Genomic DNA, 20,913 nt, shown 5'->3' with positions numbered 1-20,913 from the left:
GCCTTCTCACAAGCCACAAGGACACTCCAGTGCTCTCCCTCCATTTCCAGGTCGGAATCTATTTCCTGGCACTGCACATATACATGGTCATGCACACATCGATCACGCATAAGTGGGGGGGGGCACCTGGAGTGTCTCTTACATCACACCCTGAAGTTAAACTGCAAAGTGCCACAAGACCTTTTACTCTATTGGAAAATTTGATTTTACATATAGATGAATATACCAAAAAAATCTTTATCTACACTCTTATCAAATCATGAGTTAACAATTGGAGGTTGTAACTCCTTGAAACATCGGTGGGAATGAGATTGCAGAGGTAGAGTGGAATAATCTGTGGACTAAAAAAACCACTAAAATCAGTATCTAAATTCTGATATGAGAAGATACATTTAAATTATTACATGGGTGGCATTTGACACCATTACAGTGTAGGTATGTTAATAAAAGAATCCCACCTTTGTGCTGGAGAGGCTGCAATAGTATAGGTACAACATTTCACATGTGGGCATGTGAACATAACGCTCTTCTGAGAGAGGGTATTTACAGATAAGAGCTATATTACAGGTCAACATGTTGAATGTACCACAAGTTTGGGAACTATTTTTAAAGAAGGGCAATCTGACCTTTGCTATAAAGAACCAAAAACTTTTTTAGTAGCAGCATGCCTACTAGTGGCACAGAATGGGAAACAATTGGAACACCAGTGTATTTCTCATTGGGGAAAAAAGTATGGTTTATTGCTGTATCAGAAAAATTAACAAAGAGATTACATGCATTGTATTATTCAATCTATGTGATATCTTTGTTAATTTTTTTATATAGATGATTTTGTTGAACTATTGTATCCTTATATATAATATTGATAACCCTTCTTGTAATTGTCATACCGTATTTTTCGCCCTATAGGACGCACTTTTCCCCCTCCAAAAATGAAGGGGAAATGTGTGTGCGTCCTATGGGGCGAATGCAGGCTTCAGGAAGCTATCGGCAAGCCTTGGGAGCCCGCGGGAGTTCCCGCCGGGCTCCCAAGACTTGCGGACAGCAGCCTGTTCTGGGGGCTGGGGTTGGGGAAGTTCGGGCTTCCCCCGCCCCAGCCCCATGCCTGGGGTGGAAATAATTTTTTTTCTTTATTCCCCCCCCAAAAAAAAACCTAGGTGCACCCTATGGGCCGGTGCACCCTATGGGGTGAAAAACACGGTATATTGGAAATCAATAAATCTTTTTTTAAAAAAAAAATCCCAACCCACAAGTAATCTCTGTATCTTTACAGTCAAGACTAGACAGTAAGAGCAGCCTTGTCTCTTTCCTTTCTTCCTCTAGAACCTGTACGTTGTCCTTATTACCACATTCAAAAGAGATGCTGGTGATTTTATCACTACACACACACACACACACACACACCCCGATATATATATATATATGTATATGTATATATATGAATGAGATTGTGTTTGCTAGTTGCTTGCTTTTTTTAAAAAAACATGGCTTTTCTCTTGTATTATTTTTCAGTGCCCAAAGAGGGTTAGTTTTTGCAAGGTGTTAAGTGTTAATAAAAAAGAAATTCCGGGCCTCTTCAGGTGAGCACTTGTAAAATGCTGCTCCCACATCATCTGAGTATTCTCATGCTATCCATGTGTCCCAGGAAGGCAGCACATGGCAGTTCTCATACCACAAACCTAATGTAGGAAGAAGCGCATAAAGTGCGAGGAGCTGGCGCAAAAAAAAAAAGAACCACTGGAAGATCATATTTATATGCTCATCAAATTTTATCTGTTACTCTGAATGAGAGCTTCTGAATTGTATATCCAAAAAATTAAATTTTGTTAAAGGAACTGTTTCATTTCCACCCTGGGAAGCAACAATTATAGTGACAAATTTCCATTCCATTCATGAATTACATAAAATGTTCATTGTCCAAAACGTATGGTAAGATGGGCACAGGTAATGTTATTCAAATGGAAACATGGAGATGTTTGTGGTCAATGGGAAACAATTTTTATGCATAAACAGAAGATAAAATTATTAATAAAATTATAGTTTGCATAATTATTCCAGTACCGCTCCCCCGCCCCCGCCAAAGCATGATTAACAAACACTCACTACAATTCTGGGTATTGAATGCTTTGCGAAAAACAAGGCTATTTTTACTACATGGCAGCAATTCCTAGTCATAAAAATATTGTTGGAAATTTCAGGCATTAATGAAAAAAATGTTATTCTATCAGATCAGATCCACACTTGCTCTTGTTGATTTACACACAATTTAGTTAAGAAGAGAACATTGTAGCTATATGATAAAATTTTCCAGTTTACAAATGATAAGAGATCAGGGAAATAACGTAAAGCAACTATTGCCATAATTTCCCCCCCCCCCCAATGAAAGAAAACACTTCCATACACCAAGGTTGTCCACAAGATATATTCACAAGCATACACGAGGCACTTTTGGAGGTACCATGTGGAAAAATGTGTATTACAAAATTCGTGTATTCAACCTGTAGTCCCCAAACTATTAATTGCATCATGATAATAGTTTCTGAGGCTGCCAAGGCACAAAGGCAATGCAGTTTTTACAGTACTGGTGCATTAGTTTCCCAGTTATACCATACAACTTCATCCCATGCTATTCTGGAAACAGCAGTACAGTCATAAATAAATACACTTTAGGATAAGTATTTTTGGGTTCCGCTCTGCGGAAACCCGGAAGTAATGGAACGTGTTGCTTCTGGGTTTCGCCGCTCGCGCATGCGCAGATGGTCAAAATGACGTCACATGCATGTGCGGAAGCGGCAAAACGTGACCCGCACACATGCAGATGCGCTGTCATGTCTTATGTTCTGTTCAGGATGCAAACTGGGCTATGGAACGGATCCTGTTTGCATCCCAAGGTACCACTGTAACCTCAAAAAAGAATCTTCCTGTAGCTATCTTGTCATGCCCCACTCCCCTTTGCCTCCCTAAATAGATATGGGAGCCATTTACTTTGAACAGTTCAAGAAAGCAACGTTATGAAAGTGGTGCAAAAGCTGAAGTGAAAAAATGCAACATAGTGTCTCCTCAATGTGGTTTGCTTCTTGCCATAATAGGAAATTGTTGATTAGGAAAGCTGATGGCGAACCTGTTGAACAACAAGTCTTTTCCAAGGTTTATCCCAAAGCGTGAAGGGCTGTGGTCTTCCGCAACAGTCGCTCAGTCAATGGTGAATTTGGTCTCAGCTCATCACGTTCTAGAAGGAGGCACCTGAAAGTGAAGAGTAATAATAATAATAATAATAATAATAATAATAATAATAATAATAATAATAATAATAATAATATATTTATCTGCTGCCCATCAGCCTGGGGTGTGGCAGCCACTCTGGGTGGCTCCCAACAAAAAATAGTAAAAACACAATACAGCATCAAACACTAAAACTTCCCTGGACAGACTCCTTTGACTGGTCAATGGTCATCTAGGTTAACAGGCCCACTCCATTGTTACTGTTTTTTGTAAAAGCCTCTCCACTAAGAGCTCAAGTTACTTAGTTTAATGCTTTTGAGAACTGCATCCCATAAGAAGCTCCAAAGTGATTTATATAGTAATAAAAATCACGTTAGGAGCAGTGCTACCTTACCACGGCATCTTATCGATATTTCATCTACATTTGTGAAACAAACAAAAACCCCTAATGATAAAGCGCTTACCAATTCTATGACATTAAATTTAAGAGCAGAAGATGTACTACAGTGGTACCTCCAGTTACGACTTTAATTCGTTCTGGAGGTCCGTTCTCAGCCCAAAACCACTCGTAACAAGAGGGGCGCTTTCACTAATGGCGTCTCCCGCTGCTTGGGGCCCTCTGGCATATTATAGCAAACATTTATTTTATTTATAATTTTTATTTGCAATATTGATATTACACACATACAAAAAGAAATACAGTTATACAAATAATACAAATTACCTTAACTAACATGTACCCAAAAATGAATAATAAAAAGAAAAATACAAAAATACAAAAAAAGAAAAAGTAGGAAAAGAAAAAATAAAAATATCAAAAGAAAAAGAAAAAAAGAGGAAAAGAGGAAAAAAATTGACTTCCTTCAACTACTACATGGTTCCCATAATCTCATATTTTCGGTTGTCTGTAATCATTTTAAACTTTGTGGAGAGATAATTTGTTTACCTGTGGAGTTTTTAATCTAGACTGAGCCAATCGCAATTTGGGGAACCTACCTTCTTCATATAATTTAGAAAGACATCCCATTCTCTCCTGATTTTTTCACTTGATTGATTTCTTACTATTTCAGTTAGTTTCGCCAATTCAATATATTTGCTTAATTTTAGTAACTACTCGTCTTTTGTTGGAATTGTATTGCTTTTCCACTATTTTGCAATTGTAATATTATAGCAATCATGACAAAATGGGTTCTTGAGGGTATTGTGACACAGAACCACTTTTAATGTTCCAGAAAAGCAGGGCGAGATAAAGTGTGAGCGAAATATAATGCTTAGCTTCTCCTTTCCAAGTCTCTTTGAAAAGAGAGAAATGTGTGTTGTCAGAACGTCATGTACAAGATCTACATTTCTCTGCTTTGAGTGGAACGTGGTGAGAAGGGAGGAAGCGCAGACCACTCAATGTTTCCTCTTCTGCTTCTTTTCTGGAGTGTTTAAAATGGCTCACAGTGATGCTTCCTCCCCACTCAAAGTGCTTCTCTCCCGGCAAGTCAGGTGACGGCCAGCCCTATCAGACAACAGGCTATTGAGTCAGCGAGCTCAAAACTTACTAATAGTGCCACTGTATTCTGTTCTGGTCAGACCTCACCTGGAGTACTGTGTCCAGTTCTGGGCACCACAATTCAAGAAGGACACTGACAAACTGGAACGTGTCCAGAGGAGGGCAACCAAAATGGTCAAAGGCCTGGAAACGATGCCTTATGAGGAACGGCTAAGGGAGCTGGGCATGTTTAGCCTGGAGAAGAGGAGGTTAAGGGGTGACATGATAGCCATGTTCAAATATATAAAAGGATGTCATATAGAGGAGGGAGAAAGGTTGTTTTCTGCTGCTCCAGAGAAGCGGACACGGAGCAATGGATCCAAACTACAAGAAAGAAGATTCCACCTAAACATTAGGAAGAACTTCCTGACAGTAAGAGCTGTTTGACAGTGGAATTTGCTGCCAAGGAGTGTGGTGGAGTCTCCTACTTTGGAGGTCTTTAAGCAGAGGCTTGACAACCATATGTCAGGAGTGCTCTGATGGTGTTTCCTGCTTGGCAGGGGGTTGGACTCGATGGCCCTTGTGGTCTCTTCCAACTCTATGATTCTATGATTCTATGATTCTACTAGTTCTGTTGGGTGCCAGGACTGAGTAGTGGACCTAGCCTATGCCGGATGGGGACAAAACCCTCCCTGGAACACCTGAGGGCAATGGAGCAAGTTGGAACCAAAGGTGTGAACCAGAGCACTCCTCCTAGTTTCCTGCTGGAAACATATCTCCATATATATCATCCAGAAGGGAGAGAAGAACACAACACAATGGCAATGTATTGAATTGCCTAGAAGGGCATGATAAAAAAGTCCATGGCAGAAAGGGGAATTTTTAAAAAAAGGAGAAAGGGGGCTAAGTTTTGTTTTCTTACAGGATAAGCCTATGGAGAGCAGCTTTCACCAGCCTGGTGCCTGGGAGGCTGGTTCTATCCGCTTCCCTCCCTTCCTGTAACAGAACTTTGTCAATGCCCCGGTGGTTTTCTGTGCTTTGAGCTTCATTGCAGAGTACACCCAGATATCTAAATGAAGAAGTTTCTTCTATAGACTGCTGATCCAAGCCCCATCTGTAACTAGGATTGTGTCTGCCAAAAACCACAATCCTGGAGTAATTTATAGACAGACCTTCCCGTTTACAGTAAATGTTGAACACCTCCAAGAGATTTTTGAGACCCAGTTGGGAAGAGAGAGGATCACTAAATCATTTTCATACATAAATATGGAGATCTTTCTCTTCCTAATATTACTGGAGAGGGGGAGTTTGCATTGGCTAAATAAGGCACCAAATCATTAGAAGCCAGAATGCAACTGTGCTTTACTCCTTGTGACATTTTAAAAGCATCAGTCAAACCACCATTTAAACCAGGGGTCAGCAAGGCTTACCAGCCATGGGCTGGATCACTCCTACGGAGATTGTCTGTGGGCCGGACCAGCGCAGTGCTACACCGGAAATCGCATCTGCGCATGTCTGTGGCACCAGAAATCACTTCTGTGCATGCCCAGACGCCAAAAATCGCGCCTGCGCAGAAGTGATTTTCGGCACCTGGGCATGTGCAGAAGTGATTTCTGGTATCTGCATGTGCGCAGATGTGATTTCCGGTGCCGCTCGGCGAGTCCCTGTGTTGGTTTAGCACAGCATGCAGAGGACTTGCTGAGTGGGCAGCTTGTGGGTCAGTAAAATGGTCTTCGTGGGCTGGATCTGGCCCATGGGCCGCACGTTGCCGACCCCTGATTTAAACCTACTCTGACCCTCAATTCTGTGTTGCTGTTATTGGATCAATAGCAGAAGTCTGCAGCTGATGGCTAACATAAGCAGAACATTCACATTCCCCCTCAGGGGATATAAACAGGTAGGGCTGCCATAGTTTCAATAGAACGAAATTGCTTCAACTGGGCAGATTCCATCCTTCCTCCCTTCACTGGCCATTGCCACCCACCACTCACATTTATGAATACATCCCAATTCAAGTAATAATCAGAAATTTGTATTTTTCAGAAGGTGGCACTTACCTAGCAAGTTTTTGGTTAGCTTTAGATTTACATTTCAAAGCAGCATGAATCAGTAACTGGGCAAAAATATCTCTCTGGAAAAAAGATAACAGCACAAGATAAGTTATGGGGGATTGGCATTGGGAGAGAAATCCCAATTGCTATCCGTTTATCCATAACTATAGTTTGTATTTGCTACTGTTTTTGTGTTCACTTGCCTGTTAATTCCTTTAAATACCACATGGAACAGTAAATTAACATTGCAGCCCAAATTCCCTGAGTACATTGCTGGTAAAGTGATTTAACAAAGGCAACCAAGGGCTCATTTTGCCATCAATGAATACCAGACAATACCAATTTGCTTCTGTCAGGCACGCCAAGTAGGAGGGGCCCCTCAAAATTTTCAATGAAGGGGACACTCCTCACAAAGTTCCACAACAACCATACGCACACACCATGGGGCATCTGAGCAACACACCAGCCTCCCCCATGGTGATGTCAGCACACTATGGGGCATGCATGCACAGCACGACCACACTGCGGGATATACTGACATCATGCATGCACCCAGCAGGGTCTGCTTACGTCATGTGCACACTCCATGGGAAATGCATACATTGCATGCTGACATCGTGCGGGGTCAAGGCAGTGCATGCGATACCTGTTGCTACTGATCATAGGGAAACAGAATAAGACTGGAATTGTTGGGGAAGATCAGACTGCATATCAACTATCTATTATATTTGGTATATGGGTGTAAGCTGTGAAACAGGTAAGTGCCAGGTCAGTTCACCAGATGGCTCAGGAGAGCAAGCAATGCAAAATGCTTCAGATACTCAAACATTCCAAATGCATCGTTCAGGCAACACTCATTGATGCAGGGGTTATGTTCCAAGGCATCACATGTGAAATCATGTATATTGGGAACACCATTGAAAAAGCCTGAAAATAATAATAATGATGATGATGATGATAATGATAATGATTTATTATTTATACCCCGCCCATCTGGCTGAGTCTCCCCAGCCACTCTCTAAACCACTGGAAACCCTTGAAAAACCCTCTTGCTAAAGAATGGTAGATTAGAGACTGGGCCATATTGACCAGGTCCAAAGATGCTTTTTAAGAAGCGGCTTAATAACTGCCTTTTCATAGCATTCAGAGGGTGGCAGCATTTGCCCTCAGTGATCGTCTTTCAACCAGCGTGAAAGAATGGTTGCTTATTATGTCTACATTTGTAGAGTTACAGAGAGACTATGAAGCAGAATGGGAGCAGCTTCTAGCAGGAAAACACACCTTTAGCTAGGGGGAGCGCAAGCTGTCAAGCTCTGGGCATCTATGGAGCAAGATCACAGAACAGTTCTGCCATGGAGTACTCAATTAACCCTAATACAATGACTCTTTTTAGAACTTGTTTTCAAAGCTGAAGCTATGCCTTCCCTGTGCCCTCACCCACTCCTGATTATACGACTCTGGCCTCCATTCTTCATGCTTTAATGTCACTCCACTAACAATGAACAGAACAGTCAACAAACTGAGCATTAAAAAAATTCCCTCACCTGAGCATTGCTCCCTCCTATTTCGACAATTTGGTAGCGAATGGGATACAGTAATTCCACTGCCTTGTCATAATTGCCATTATCAAACTCTACAAATGCTTTCAAAAGAGGCAGCCCTAATTTTGGAACTAAGTTTAGCTCATGGTCTTCATCAGGTGCCCTGGAGAAGAGAAAGAGAGGGAGAAGCGAAAAAAGTAGATCAAAATATTTATAAACCAGTAAGTTGTTGGTGAATTTGCACATCCAGATACTCAGAACTCTGGCAGAAAACTGAACACCTATTTAACAAAACGGTCCAGAATATACCGTAATTACTGTAGGAATTGTGTTGTAATTAGCTGCTTTATTTTACCTGGATGGTCGTACACCACCAACCTGATGCATCAGTTTATATCTTTAAGCAGATTATATCCAGCTGTTAAGCAACACTCATTTTGTTTGACAAAATAATACCTAATTAACACTTCAGTATGGTGTGGTGTGCACAGACAACATCTTAAAAGCATCGCACGGAGACACACGCTTGGGACACATGGAAGATCATGGGATGCTGGGAAGCTCCAGCCATTCCCTGGACTTATGGGACAAAATGCCACAGTATCTAATTTGCTAATCAATTCCAATTCCCGAGTGGTCTTCCTCTGAAACTTTTTAAAATTAACTTTAAGGTCTGCTACAATATGTTGTGGGAGAAAGAAATGCTTCCCAGGCAGATTTCCAAGTGTTCCCTTTTCAAGTATCTCAACTGCGTCTGTCTATCTTCATATACAGATCAACCTGCTTGGCCTTCTGGAGGGACATTGTTGGCAGACAATGATATATATCACAACAGAAGATGCACAGATGATTAAGCCCGTAATGCTATGGTTATTGTTTAGTTCCACAATAGTACTGGAATGCTTTGACTTGCTCACTTATTTACACTAGCCATCTTGCAATGGCTATTTATCACCAGTGGCTAGTTGGGGACCAGGTCACACCCATGTTGACTGCATTTTACTCATTTGTTTATATTTCGTATCCCCTTTGCAGAGATTGCACAGCATTGACTCTTGCATTGCTTGAAATTTTGGCCTCATTGTGTTTGTTTGTTTTTTAAAGGCACAATTATTTTCTCCATCATGACCAGGTATTCATTATTTACCCATCTTGGTGATCATTTTATGTATCCGATTAAATGGCTCTGGCCCACAAATGCTTCTGCCACCAGTGCTGGGTTCAGGACGATGCGGGGGGTTCCCCAGCACAGGGTGCTGAGCTGAGGGGGTGCAAAACTGAGAAGATCAATAGCAGAAGTTCCATTTGGGGGCACCAAATTTTGGCCTTGCACAGGGCACCATATTACAGAAGATTACCAAAGTCCGCCCCGGACACTACAGTAAACCTTACAGCATCTTCAAGCAGCAACAAGCTATCACTTTTGAATCTCTGTTCTGGGTTCAGATAGCAAGGGCACAATGTAAGGGAGGCTGCTCTACCCCTCAACGTGGGTCTTCCTCCCACTGCATAGTCTGAGTGCCTTTCTGAGAGAACTGCGTTACTTGCCTGCTAGGGCTTAGCATTAAATTGGGCAATAGAGAAATTTCCATAATTTAGACAACATCTTACTGTATTGTGCTTATTTTTTCCCTTCCTGTGCTTGGGCTGAGCTTTCATGGTATTTCTGGGCTATACATCTAAAATAAGCAAACTAACCATTTCCCAACACATCTGTTTTGTACCCGCTGATAGCAAGTACGAGAGTAACAGCCAAATCCTCTCCCCTCCTGCAGCAGAGAAAGCACCCCATTTGAGATAGACAGGGTAGGCATGTCTCACTCAGCTCCACTTGGCTCTAAATACAAAAAAAGGTCTCCTTGTAGATTCTCCTAGCATGAAGAAAGGTTGGGCAGGGGTTAGGTGCAAGGTTGCCCTCAACCCTTTGCACATCTTCTTGAAGTCTGGCAGCTCTATCTTTACACTGAGTAGAAATTCTAAGGAGGGGGTTTCACATGGCATTCACTGCCTACCCAGTCCCCTGAAAGGGGGCAAAAGCTAAGAAGAAGAAATTGCCTATTCATAAAACTGTTTGCTGCTTACTGGGTGACTTCATGAAGAGTTGCTAAGAGTTCATCAGTAGTTTTGTGGTCCTGGGCTCCTAATGAAGACATCAGAATATGAGCATCATTGAAAACCAGGATGTGATCTTTGGCATGTTTTTTTGTCAGCTGGTTTACTGCTTTCCACCTGTCACCAACCTTCACACCTAGGAGAAAAGTTAACAGGTTTTTTAAAAAGCAATTTGGAATATTAAAAATGGCCATGCACATTTACTTCTGAGCAGACCCCACTGGAAATAGTGGGACATACTTTGGAGTAAAGATGCATAGCTTTTGCTGCAAAGCCACTGACTGCAAAACACTTTTTTAATATGTACTTTAATGTCTATACTCATACATAAGCATTTAGGACTTCTCCAGAGTGGTTTTTTGATTTTGAGATTATTCTGTAACATGTTTTTGACATAATAATGCTCTATTACTGGCTGATTTATTCTGCTTTAATTTGTTCTGCAATGCTTCCACATTATTGCTGTCTGGAGGACTATAGCACAACAAAACAAAAGTAGTACAAAAAACAACAACTCTCAGAATATTTGTCGTATGAAAAACTATGGGATTTCAATAGGACAATGCAGGATTGGAAATGAAGGAGCCCCAAGAGATTTGCAGGTGAAAGTCTTGAAAGTGGACTCACTTATGACTGTCCTGAACACAAATCACTAGGCATATGCAATAAAAGCGACGTCTGGAGGGTCCTTTACTGGCTATATGGATTCATGTCTCAGTCATTGCTGACTGGAAGCTGCCTCTAACCCAATTCAGTTGGTCTGGGTACCCAATACATTGAAACAAAACAAAAGAGATGGAGGGGCAGAGAAATGTAGCCAAGAAAATTGTGAGATTTGCTATAGTAGCTCATGCACAGTATTGCTCAGGCCAGCTCTTTTTCGGTCCTTCTTCTGTTTAGCCAGGGAAGGGAGTGAAAGGTAGAGCAAAGAGATTCAAATGCATAAAATAAAAAGAAAACTGTTGCCAGCCTAAATAGGCAAGAGCACAGCCTCTTCGGAGTTTCTCTTTTACCTTCTAACTGAAGCCGATACAGCATGGAGCAATTGTCAACAACATCCAGCATGGTTCCACTCAACTGGCACCTGGGAGCAATCTGTAAACCGCAAAGCATTCAGAATTTGGATTGGCCTCACAGTCCAGATTTAAGATTTCTAATATTCTCCTTAAGCTGTGCTTTAGGAGACAGCTATCTTGCACTTTGCACTTCCTCCATCCCCTTGTGAACCTCTGAGCACCATCCATGTCAGAAGAGTTTGCTTCTCCTCCTCCTCCTCCTCCTTCTCTTTACACAGACTCTTTTTTGCTGCTGCTTCTCCATCTCCAGTTCTTCTAATTCAATAAGGGACTGTTCTTTCACAAAACTGATTAGAAAGTCTCATTGGGAGAGAGAGAGCACCACATACTTTTGCTGTTCTTGTTGATCCAAAACCACATATAAAAATTAATAGAATCTTTGGAAGACTGAAATAGCCCAACAAATGCTTATGATAGGAAGAAAGACATGGGTGTTGATAAAGATACAAGGCACTTTCTATTTCACATACACAGAACTATAGAAAAGCTATTTCTCAGATTGCCAGGCTAATGTGGATCAGGAAGCTAGGATGTGCCAGCAACACACCTCCTTTAGAAGAACCCATAGTGCAGTTAATGCCCAAATTGTGACCTGGCCATAGCAATGCCACATGTAACAATGGGAAGTCTCATGTGAGAGATGAATGAAATAATGAAAAGGATTCTGTGAGCCCAAGGCTCCACAGAGGAGCCTCTGAAGGAAACCTGCAATTCTGTGAAATCCCTACATTTCCTACCCACAGAGGAGACTCAACAGTTGTACCTCTGTGTAAGTTGCTACCTTGAGTTTGCCTTCTTTCAATCAGAATGAATGTCCAGAGCAATAATTTCTACAAGGAGTTATTTCCTTCTGTTACATACTCCCAGGGTAAACCTTTCTAATGCAACAATGAAGAGAACTTCCAAATTTACTTCAGAAGAAACAAGAGTGCATCTTAACTATCAGAAACAACGTTTTCGTGCAAACTCAAGAGAGTTCAAAGCAGATGAACTATCCAACCCCCCAAACACTTGAGCTAACCCAGGGGTCTGCAACCTTTAAGACAAAAAGAGCCACTTGGACTCGTTTCTGAAGGGGGGGGAAAAACTGGGAGCCGCAAAACAAGCCAAATGTAAATAACCACACATTCTTCCCCTTCCCCCATTCTCTCTCTTTTCCCTGAGTCTATTTCAGATAGCAAAGAGGGGTATGGTACCTCTCATATCCATTTTTTGCAAAGCACCATGTGCATAGAGGGCATTATACAAATTAATACATAGAAAAGTGTCTGTCCCTCCCTGCAGTTCAACTCCCTCTCTTTTTACTAACAGTACATATCCATTCCTTCTGCTGGTGCAACTTTCTCATCATTTCTACATAGCAGCATTTACAGTGGTGCCTCGCAAGAGAAATTAATTTGTTCCGCAAGTTTTTTCTTCTTGCGAGTTTTTCGTCTTGCGAAGCATGGTTTCCCATAGGAATGCATTGAAAATCAATCAATGCGTTCCTATGGAAACCGCCTTCAGACCAGGTCCGGGGACAGTCTGTCCCCCGACCTCTTCTGAAGGCTGGGGGGGGGGGACAAGGGCTTCTCCGCTGTCCGGGGCGATCTTAAAATGCTGGCGGGCGGCATTTTAAAATCGCCCCGGGACAGCGGAGGACTTCTCCGCTGTCCGGGGCAATTTAAAAGCCCCTGGGAAGGCAGGCAGGGGGGACAAAGACTTTCGCCCCCCGCCAGCCTTCAGAAGAGGTCCTGGACCTCTTCTGAAGGTGGACGGGGGGGCGAAAGTCTTTGCTCCCCCCCCCGCCTGCCTTCAAAAGCCGTCCGGGACAGGCAGGCAGGGGGGAGCAAAGACTTTTGCCCCCCGCCGGCCTTCAGAAGAGGTCCAGGACCTCTTCTGAAGGCTGGCGGGGGGCAAAAGTCTTTGCTCCCCCCCGCCCTCACACACACACACACACACACACACACACACACCGCCCTGCCCTGCCATCTCGAGCGTGCGCTCTCTCTCCCCCTCACCTCAGGTGCCTCGCGCGCGGGGCTGAGGTGGGCCTTGGTGGGCGGGGGAAGCTATGAGCCATGAAGCCGCCTGGCAGAACTTCCCTCCGGCGGCAGAAGCAGCAGCAGCAGCCCTTCTCTGGCCGCCGCCGCCTCCTCCTCCATCCCAGCAGCCGCCGCCTCTCGAGCTCCGCTGCCGCCGCTGCCTTGCTTTGCCCAGCTCGGCTGCCCAGCTCCATCCCCCTCCTCTTTCTGGCGCTTCTGCTTTTCTGCTCAGGGTCCCCGAGGATCTGCGGAGCCGCGGCAAAGGTGCAAAAGAGCCGCGGGTTGCCGACCTCTGAGCTAAGCTTTCATCTTACAAAATCAAGGTTGTAAAGCAGAGCTACGTATATTCTGAGCTAAAACACTGTTTAAAAATGTACCAAATTGGCTCAAATTTTGCAACAAAGTAGGCTGGATTATCAAATCTGCATCTTTTATGTTGTATCTGGCTAATGTTGTAAAATCAAGCATGAGCCTGCAATCCTATACACACCTACCAGAGTGTAATTCCCCTTGAAGCCAGGACTTAGTTCTGAGAAAATATGTTCTTCCTGGTGCTGAAATTATAGTTATTTTAATGGGGAGTGAAAATGCCAGCCTATATACAGCAGAAGGAAAGGCACAAATATGGTTTCACATGTCTGTTAAGTATGCTGCTCATACTTACATGAGTGTCATAAATTGTCAAAGCAGCCTCGTAGTCACCCTACAAGAACAAGGAGGATTTCATTTTATTCATGCATTTGCAAACAGTCAACTCATCATATTGTAACTTCTGTAATTACCATGCATTGGGATCAATAAATTAGACTACAGTGGTCCCTCGGGTTACATACGCTTCAGGTTACAGACTCCGCTATACCAGAAATAGTACCTCGGGTTAAGAACTTTGCTTCAGGATGAGAACAGAAATCGTGCGGCAGCAGCAGGAGGCCCCATTAACTAAAGTGGTGCTTCAGGTTAAGAACAGTTTCAGGTTAAGAACGAACCTCCGGAACAAATTAAGTACTTAACCCGAGGTACTACTGTATCAGATTTCTGACAAACTGAAACATGTTTTAAATGTGCAGGTAAGAGAAAATGCAGTTTTGTTGGTGAGTGGGGGCACTGCACATTGGCTACAAAGTCACCGCCCTTTGCCCTTAGGGAAACAGCTGCTTCGGTGTTGAGGTATACAACCCAAGGTACTGTCTGCCACCAGAATGCAGTTCCTGGGAGTAGATTATCCCCAAGGGAGTGCAGCTCCCCATAGAGAGGAAAAGCCATACCATGATCTATAGCCATACCCACAAGTTGCTCCTTCATGTGTTGTTCTAATGGGGCTTCCCATGGCATCTGCTGAAGGTTCATGCCTATTTAGCCTGAGCAGTGCTGCAGAATGGTATGGAAGCACTTCATTTTCTAAACCCTCATTCAGCTGATTTTAGCGAAGATAATTGCAAGTGACTCGCAGGCAGACACAACCTTACTATAGAAATGGGCTATCACGTGTTATCATGCTGTGTTGCCATTGGTTTTACTGTATTCAAATGAGTTCTATTGCTTTGAGCACTTAAATGGAAGGAAGTTGGCCTGGAGATCAAATTTACTGCTTCTTACTAATTAAAGTCTCTAACTGTAGACAGACACAAGAGGCACCCTGAATGCAGAGCATTCAGGGCAGAAAAGAATTTAAAGACCCTAGCAAATATTTTGACCTCACCATGGATCACTATCTGGTTTTCCCAGCTGCAAAAAATAATTTATCACATTCCTGCACTGGTTGGGGGTGCAAAATATGAGGCGGTAGTGTACTTGTTCCCAAGTATGAGAAAACTTCAAGTCAGGTATCCAATACGAAGAAAAATGTCAATGCTCTCTGCCCGTAACAATTTTTGTGTGAATGTGAGAAACAAATATATTAAAGAAACTAAAATGAGATAAGGAACTTAAGTGTAAGGGTAGCCAAAGGATGAATGGTGAAAGGATAGCAGCAAATGAAATGTATTGAAAGGATTTTCTTGCAGACTCAATACAGTTACAGAAGCATCCACATACCTTTTCAATAAAATACAAAGCCCAGTGCCAGTAGTTATGGCAAGCAAGCATGTCACTATCCTGGAAAAGATGAAAGAATGATGAATAAATGTTAAACATAGTTTTTTAATGGTCTACCATTAAAAAGTTACAGAATGTTAACATCAGAAAGTAATCATAGATTGTCTAAGGGAAACTCTAGCATTTAGACTTGGCTAGTACAGTGGTACCTCGGGGTACATACGCTTCAGGTTACAGACTCCGCTAACCCAGAAATAGTGCCTCAGGTTAAGAACTTTGCTTCAGGATGAGAACAGAAATCGTGCAGCAGCAGCGCAGCGGCAGCAGGAGGCCCCATTAGCTAAAGTGGTGCTTCAGGTTAAGAACAGTTTCAGGTTAAGAACGGACCTCCAGAACAAATTAAGTACTTAACCCGAGGTACCAATGTAATGAAAAAAAATAGAGAGCTCCAATATAATGATCAAAATTAGGTTTTGAGAGCAAAACATTAAAGCATGCCAGAGGAAAAAAACTTTCCTATATTTAGGAACAAATAGCTAATTTAAATAAAGCATCTCATTCTTAGAACTGGAACCTGGCAAACACAGTGACCTGAGAATATGAAATAAGGATTAACAAACTAGAATCATAGAACTGCAAAAACAGAAGGGACTCAAGGTCCTGAGCTGCCACAGGAAACTCTGTAATAAGGACAGTCAGCTTAGATGCTCAGGGACTCAGCCTGGCCCACTGAGGAGCTGCTCGTGACCTCTACCAGACCTCCTGCAACCATAATCTTTCCACTAACCCTGTGTTGTTGTTTAGTCGTTTAGTCATGTCTGACTCTTCATGACCCCATGGACCACAGCACACTCCTACACCCCTGTAGGGAAGGCCAATTTGCATGTGACTGATGGAAAGGACTGAGGTTGAGAGAATACTGCCTTGTCTATCAATACCTTCAGCATGTCAGTTTGCATTTTTTGGTGAAGAAAATATTGAACTATTTGGTGAAGAAAGTATTGATCCCATTCTAATTGATTCAAGATCAAGAGTGTTCTGGAAGCTTCTCTGTGTGATACAAGTGGAAGTTTCTAGCTGACAAGCAAGCTTCTATTCCAGGGGTCAGCAAATTTTTTCAGCAGGGGGTCGGTCCACTGTCCCTCAGACCTTGTGGGGGGCCAGACTATATTTTGAGAAAGAATTCCTATGCCTCACAAATAACCCAGAGATGCATTTTAAATAAAAGGACACATTCATGTAAAAACACGCTGATTCCTGGACCGTCCGCAGGACGGATTGAGAAGGTGATTGGGCTGCATCCGGCCCCCGGCCTTAGGTTGCCTACCCATGTTCTATTCTGCCTAGAAAGAGGAAGAAGATTCCTGATGTTTAGGTTATTCCTTCAGAGAAGCTGAATAGCTGGTTTAAACTGGTTCTGTTATCTCTTTCACTCAAGGTCCTGCTCGAGGCCAGAAGGAGCTTGGTTTCACTTTATCTCTCTTTTATTCTGGTGTGATGTTCTGTATATAGTATGCTTAGTGTTAATGTTTTAGTCTTATTATAAGTTATTGTAAGTTTAAGTTAAGTCTGCTGCAACTGGATTTCCTATGGGCAGTGCCAATCCTGAATGTATTGGATTTGTGACCATTATGCTCATCTGCCTTCAGCAGCAGTTAAAACTCTGCTGAATGAAACAAAATTGCCCCCGGTATATATTTTTGGGAATCAAAACTGCAATGTGTTTCAAATTTTACTCTGTTAACTATATATTGGAAGCTGCTCTGGATCAATATGAGTAGAATTCTTGACACAGAAAATTTGATGACTGTGGCATGATGTGAACCAGGGATTTTCCAGCTCACAAGTAAACTACAACAATTCTCAAAACATGTGGTGCTTAATTCCTTATTAAAAATGTAAATCCATAGGAAAGTTTGAATTAAAAATTCCATGAAAAACATGTTCCAACACAATGCCCCATTTCAAACAACAAGGTATAAGAACAGGGAAACTAATCAGGTTTCCCAGAAGTTCTCTGAAATTGAAAGGTTTTGGCCATCTTTTCAAAAGATACATATGAGCACCCCAAATTACTGTATTTTTCGCTCTATAACACGCACCTGACCATAACACGCACATCGTTTTTAGAGGAGGAAAACAAGGGGGAAAACATTCTGAATGAAACAGTGGATGTATCATTTTTGTGCTTCATGCTGTGGCCACAAACATGTGATCTGGTGGTGAATTTGGGGTGACCCAATGCAAAAATCCTGAGGATCCATGTGGATCCATGCTTTTTAACCACGTTTTTGCACCATTGCAGCCCCAGGCAACAGTGGGTGCGTGATTTTGGGGGGGCAGGCTGTAGCCATGGACATGCTATGTGCTCTGATGGTGAATTTGGGGTGACCCAATGCAAAGATCCTGAGGATCCATGTGGATCCGTGCTTTGTAACCACGTTTTAAGTGGGGAGGGAAGGAAAAACATAGAAGGGAGAAGGAGCACTGAGAGGGGTGTGCGGAGAAGCAGCTGGCTAAGAATGCAGGAGAGGGGTTTTACTGGAGGGAGGAAAGGAAGGCAAAAGTTCCCCCAGCCACCCACCCAAGCCAGCCAGCTCTCTCTCTCTCTCTCTCTCTCTCTCTCTCTCTCTCTCTCTCTCTCTCCCTCCCCCCCCCCCACATGTTGCCTGCGAGTCCCTAGATGCACGGAGAGGAATTAGAAGGAAGGACACTCTGCTTTCCCCTCTGCTTGCCTGGAGGGGAGGGGCTTTCCCTGCTCTTTGTTCCGTTTGAGCAAACACAGCAACGAAACAGAGGAGGGTGGGCAGGAAGACCCTGAGGCAGAATGCAGGAAAGCAGCCGCTTCCTCTTTTCAGGTTTCCCTTCTCCGAGACGCGCAATCTGATTTTTGCCTCCACTCGCGCCAGTCGGCTCCAGGGACCACACATTCGCTCAATAACACACACAGACATTTCCCCTTCCTTTTTAGGAGAAAAAATCTGCGTGTTATAGAGAGAAAAATACGGTACAATCTGAAAAGGCCCTTTTGTCTCTGACTTACCTCAGAATGACAAGGCACCCAAAGCGTAGCCTCATCAGATGTGCTGATATTTATACACTAGTGGCTTTGCTCCGGCTTGCTCCATTTACACCCCCCATGCCATTCCCATTAATCACCTAGAGCGCCTCCCCCACCACCACATGCAATGACTAAGCCCACCCCCCCACTTCTTCCATCCTCCTTTTTTCCAAACTCTCCCTTGCACACAGATCACCCTTATTTCCATGCCTTCTCCATGCAGCCTCTTTTGCACAAACACACATACAACACACTTACACAAGCTACTGTATTTTCAAGATGAATAGATTTTTAAGAGCAATCCTGTCAATTAACCTATTCAGTTGAAGAAGATCAAGTTCAGTCAAGTTCAGTCACTTGTTAATCAACTATTTCTCTAATTACTACACTGAATCTGGAACTTCATGTGGAAGACAACACATGGTACCAGGAGTGAAAAACCAGATTGTACGAAGGTACTATGGAATATTTGAAGCGAACAAAACAGACCTGTGGCGTTTGCCCTCCTAGGTGACAACATGCTGGGTCCTAAGGAAAGGGTTAAATGAGTGTGAAGTGATTGACAAGTGGGAACCCAAGGGGAGGAGTTAGAGTTAGAGTTAGTGTTGTTGGGGAAGGAGTTGGGTGTTAGAGAAGAGAGAGGGAGGATAAGTCTGTGGGTTGGGATAGTTTGATGTGAGAGAGTGAGAGAATCTGTTAAGAGGAGTCAGATAGACAGTTGGGATAATCAGTTAGAAGTTATTAGGAAGGTATAGGCCAGTAAAGAAACCAAGATTAAGAAACTGACAAGAAAAATTATCTGAAACCATAAACTTGCTCATGTTTATAAAATAAACTTGTTTATTTGGTTTAATGTTAACAATTGTCTGTACTCCGTGTGTACCCGAGAGAAACGGGTTGGTGGCAGCGGAGAAGCAATCACAGTGGTGGCACAGGGATCAATAGACCGTCAAACGTCCGGTAACCCTGTGTGATCGCCACAAGACCTTTCCCCAGTTCGGATCATCATCATCATGATTTATTAATTAAATTTGTATCCCGCCCTTCATCCAAAGGTCTCAAGGCAGTAAACAGCTCAGAAATACAGAACAGCACCACAGACCTTGTTTGAAACTGCTGTGCACACAACCTTGTTCCCTTTACTCACGCCTCTGCCATTGTTTAAAATCACCACTTTGCTGCTCTTTGTTTCCTTTATTCAAATCTCTGCTTGATTCAAACCATTATTGTTGTTTTATACCACCTATTTTAAACATGCCTTCTCTTTTACTCCCCTCTCCCATGCAGACTTAATGCAAATCCAGGATTGTGACGAGGCACCACAAATACAGTGGTACCTCGGGTTAAGAACTTAATTCGTTCTGAAGGTTTGTTCTTAACCTGAAACTGTTCTTAACCTGAAGCACCACTTTAGCTAATGGGGCCTCCTGCTGCTGCTGCGCCGCCGGACCACAATTTCTGTTCTCATCCTGAAGCAAAGTTCTTAACCCGAGGTACTATTTCTGGGTTAGCGGAGTCTGTAACCTGAAGCATCTGTAACCCGAGGTACCACTGTACTACAATCTGGACTGCATGATGGCAGCCTTACATTTTTATGTATATAGGAAGATAACTTGCTATGCGGAAGAACGTGCCATGGAGCAGGCCTTTCAGGGTGAGAGTGTGTGAGCAACCACCTCAGAAAGCAATATATTTTACCTTCCAGTTGTTTTCAGTTTGCTTCATAAATGACAGCCCACTCTTCAGATCTGCCTTCATTTCGTTCACGTGAGCTATGGTGTGGACAGACCATGCATCTGTTTGGTTGATAGCTAAAGCCTAACAAAAGGTTAAGAGGAAAAAATTGTACTTGTTAGCTAATGTGCTCTGTTGCTAGAAAAGCATAAATAACACTTGGCTTGGTTTCCTCTTGGTTGAGTAACATGGTGGAAAGGTCATTCCAGATGCAACTGAAGAATATTAGGCTAGTACACCACAATGAGGAGCAGGTGAAAAGGATTCTAGAATGTTTCTGGAAAGAGTCCGTTGACACCTATGAGGAAGTCACTTAAACTGAGGATATCAGAATAGCAAAATGAGGTTGCATGAGATAAGGAAATGAAAATATTGTCTGCAGTATCTCCCAAGCTGTGCCCATTCCTGGCAATATAAACTGGGGAAGCCAGGAAATCTCAAAAGAGGCCAAAAAAACCATTCCTTTTAGTTCTTGATGGGCCAGACTGGCATAACTACTAGGGCGATTCATAAAAAACTTTTTTTGGGAAAATGCCTGCTCCAAAGGTCTTATCTTACTACACTAGGGATTATATAGCTGT

The 20,913-nt window shown here is 42.8% G+C and overlaps 1 protein-coding gene across 6 annotated transcripts in view; it reads right to left on the bottom strand.

The window, feature by feature from the left end:
* Window positions 1-1,549: 1,549 nt before the first annotated feature.
* The window catches only part of TTC38 (tetratricopeptide repeat domain 38), a 92,816-nt gene continuing 73,452 nt past the window's right edge, over window positions 1,550-20,913 (bottom strand). For all 6 annotated transcript variants that reach the window (XM_081191028.1, XM_081191027.1, XM_081191029.1 and 3 more), the window contains 8 exons: window positions 20,297-20,416; window positions 15,538-15,597; window positions 14,168-14,206; window positions 11,417-11,498; window positions 10,374-10,539; window positions 8,295-8,454; window positions 6,757-6,830; window positions 1,550-3,243 (listed from right to left, as the gene is read on the bottom strand). In XM_081191028.1, coding sequence (XP_081047154.1) covers window positions 3,150-3,243; window positions 6,757-6,830; window positions 8,295-8,454; window positions 10,374-10,539; window positions 11,417-11,498; window positions 14,168-14,206; window positions 15,538-15,597; window positions 20,297-20,416 — 795 coding nt within the window. In that variant the 3' untranslated portion in view covers window positions 1,550-3,149. The remainder of the gene's footprint in view (window positions 3,244-6,756; window positions 6,831-8,294; window positions 8,455-10,373; window positions 10,540-11,416; window positions 11,499-14,167; window positions 14,207-15,537; window positions 15,598-20,296; window positions 20,417-20,913) is intronic.

The sequence above is a fragment of the Podarcis bocagei genome (genome assembly GCF_964188305.1).
Source record: "Podarcis bocagei genome assembly, chromosome: 4".
Taxonomy (NCBI): Eukaryota; Metazoa; Chordata; class Lepidosauria; order Squamata; family Lacertidae; genus Podarcis; species Podarcis bocagei.
Note: the sequence above shows the minus strand (reverse complement) of the source record. Positions and strands in the feature narration are given on the sequence as shown.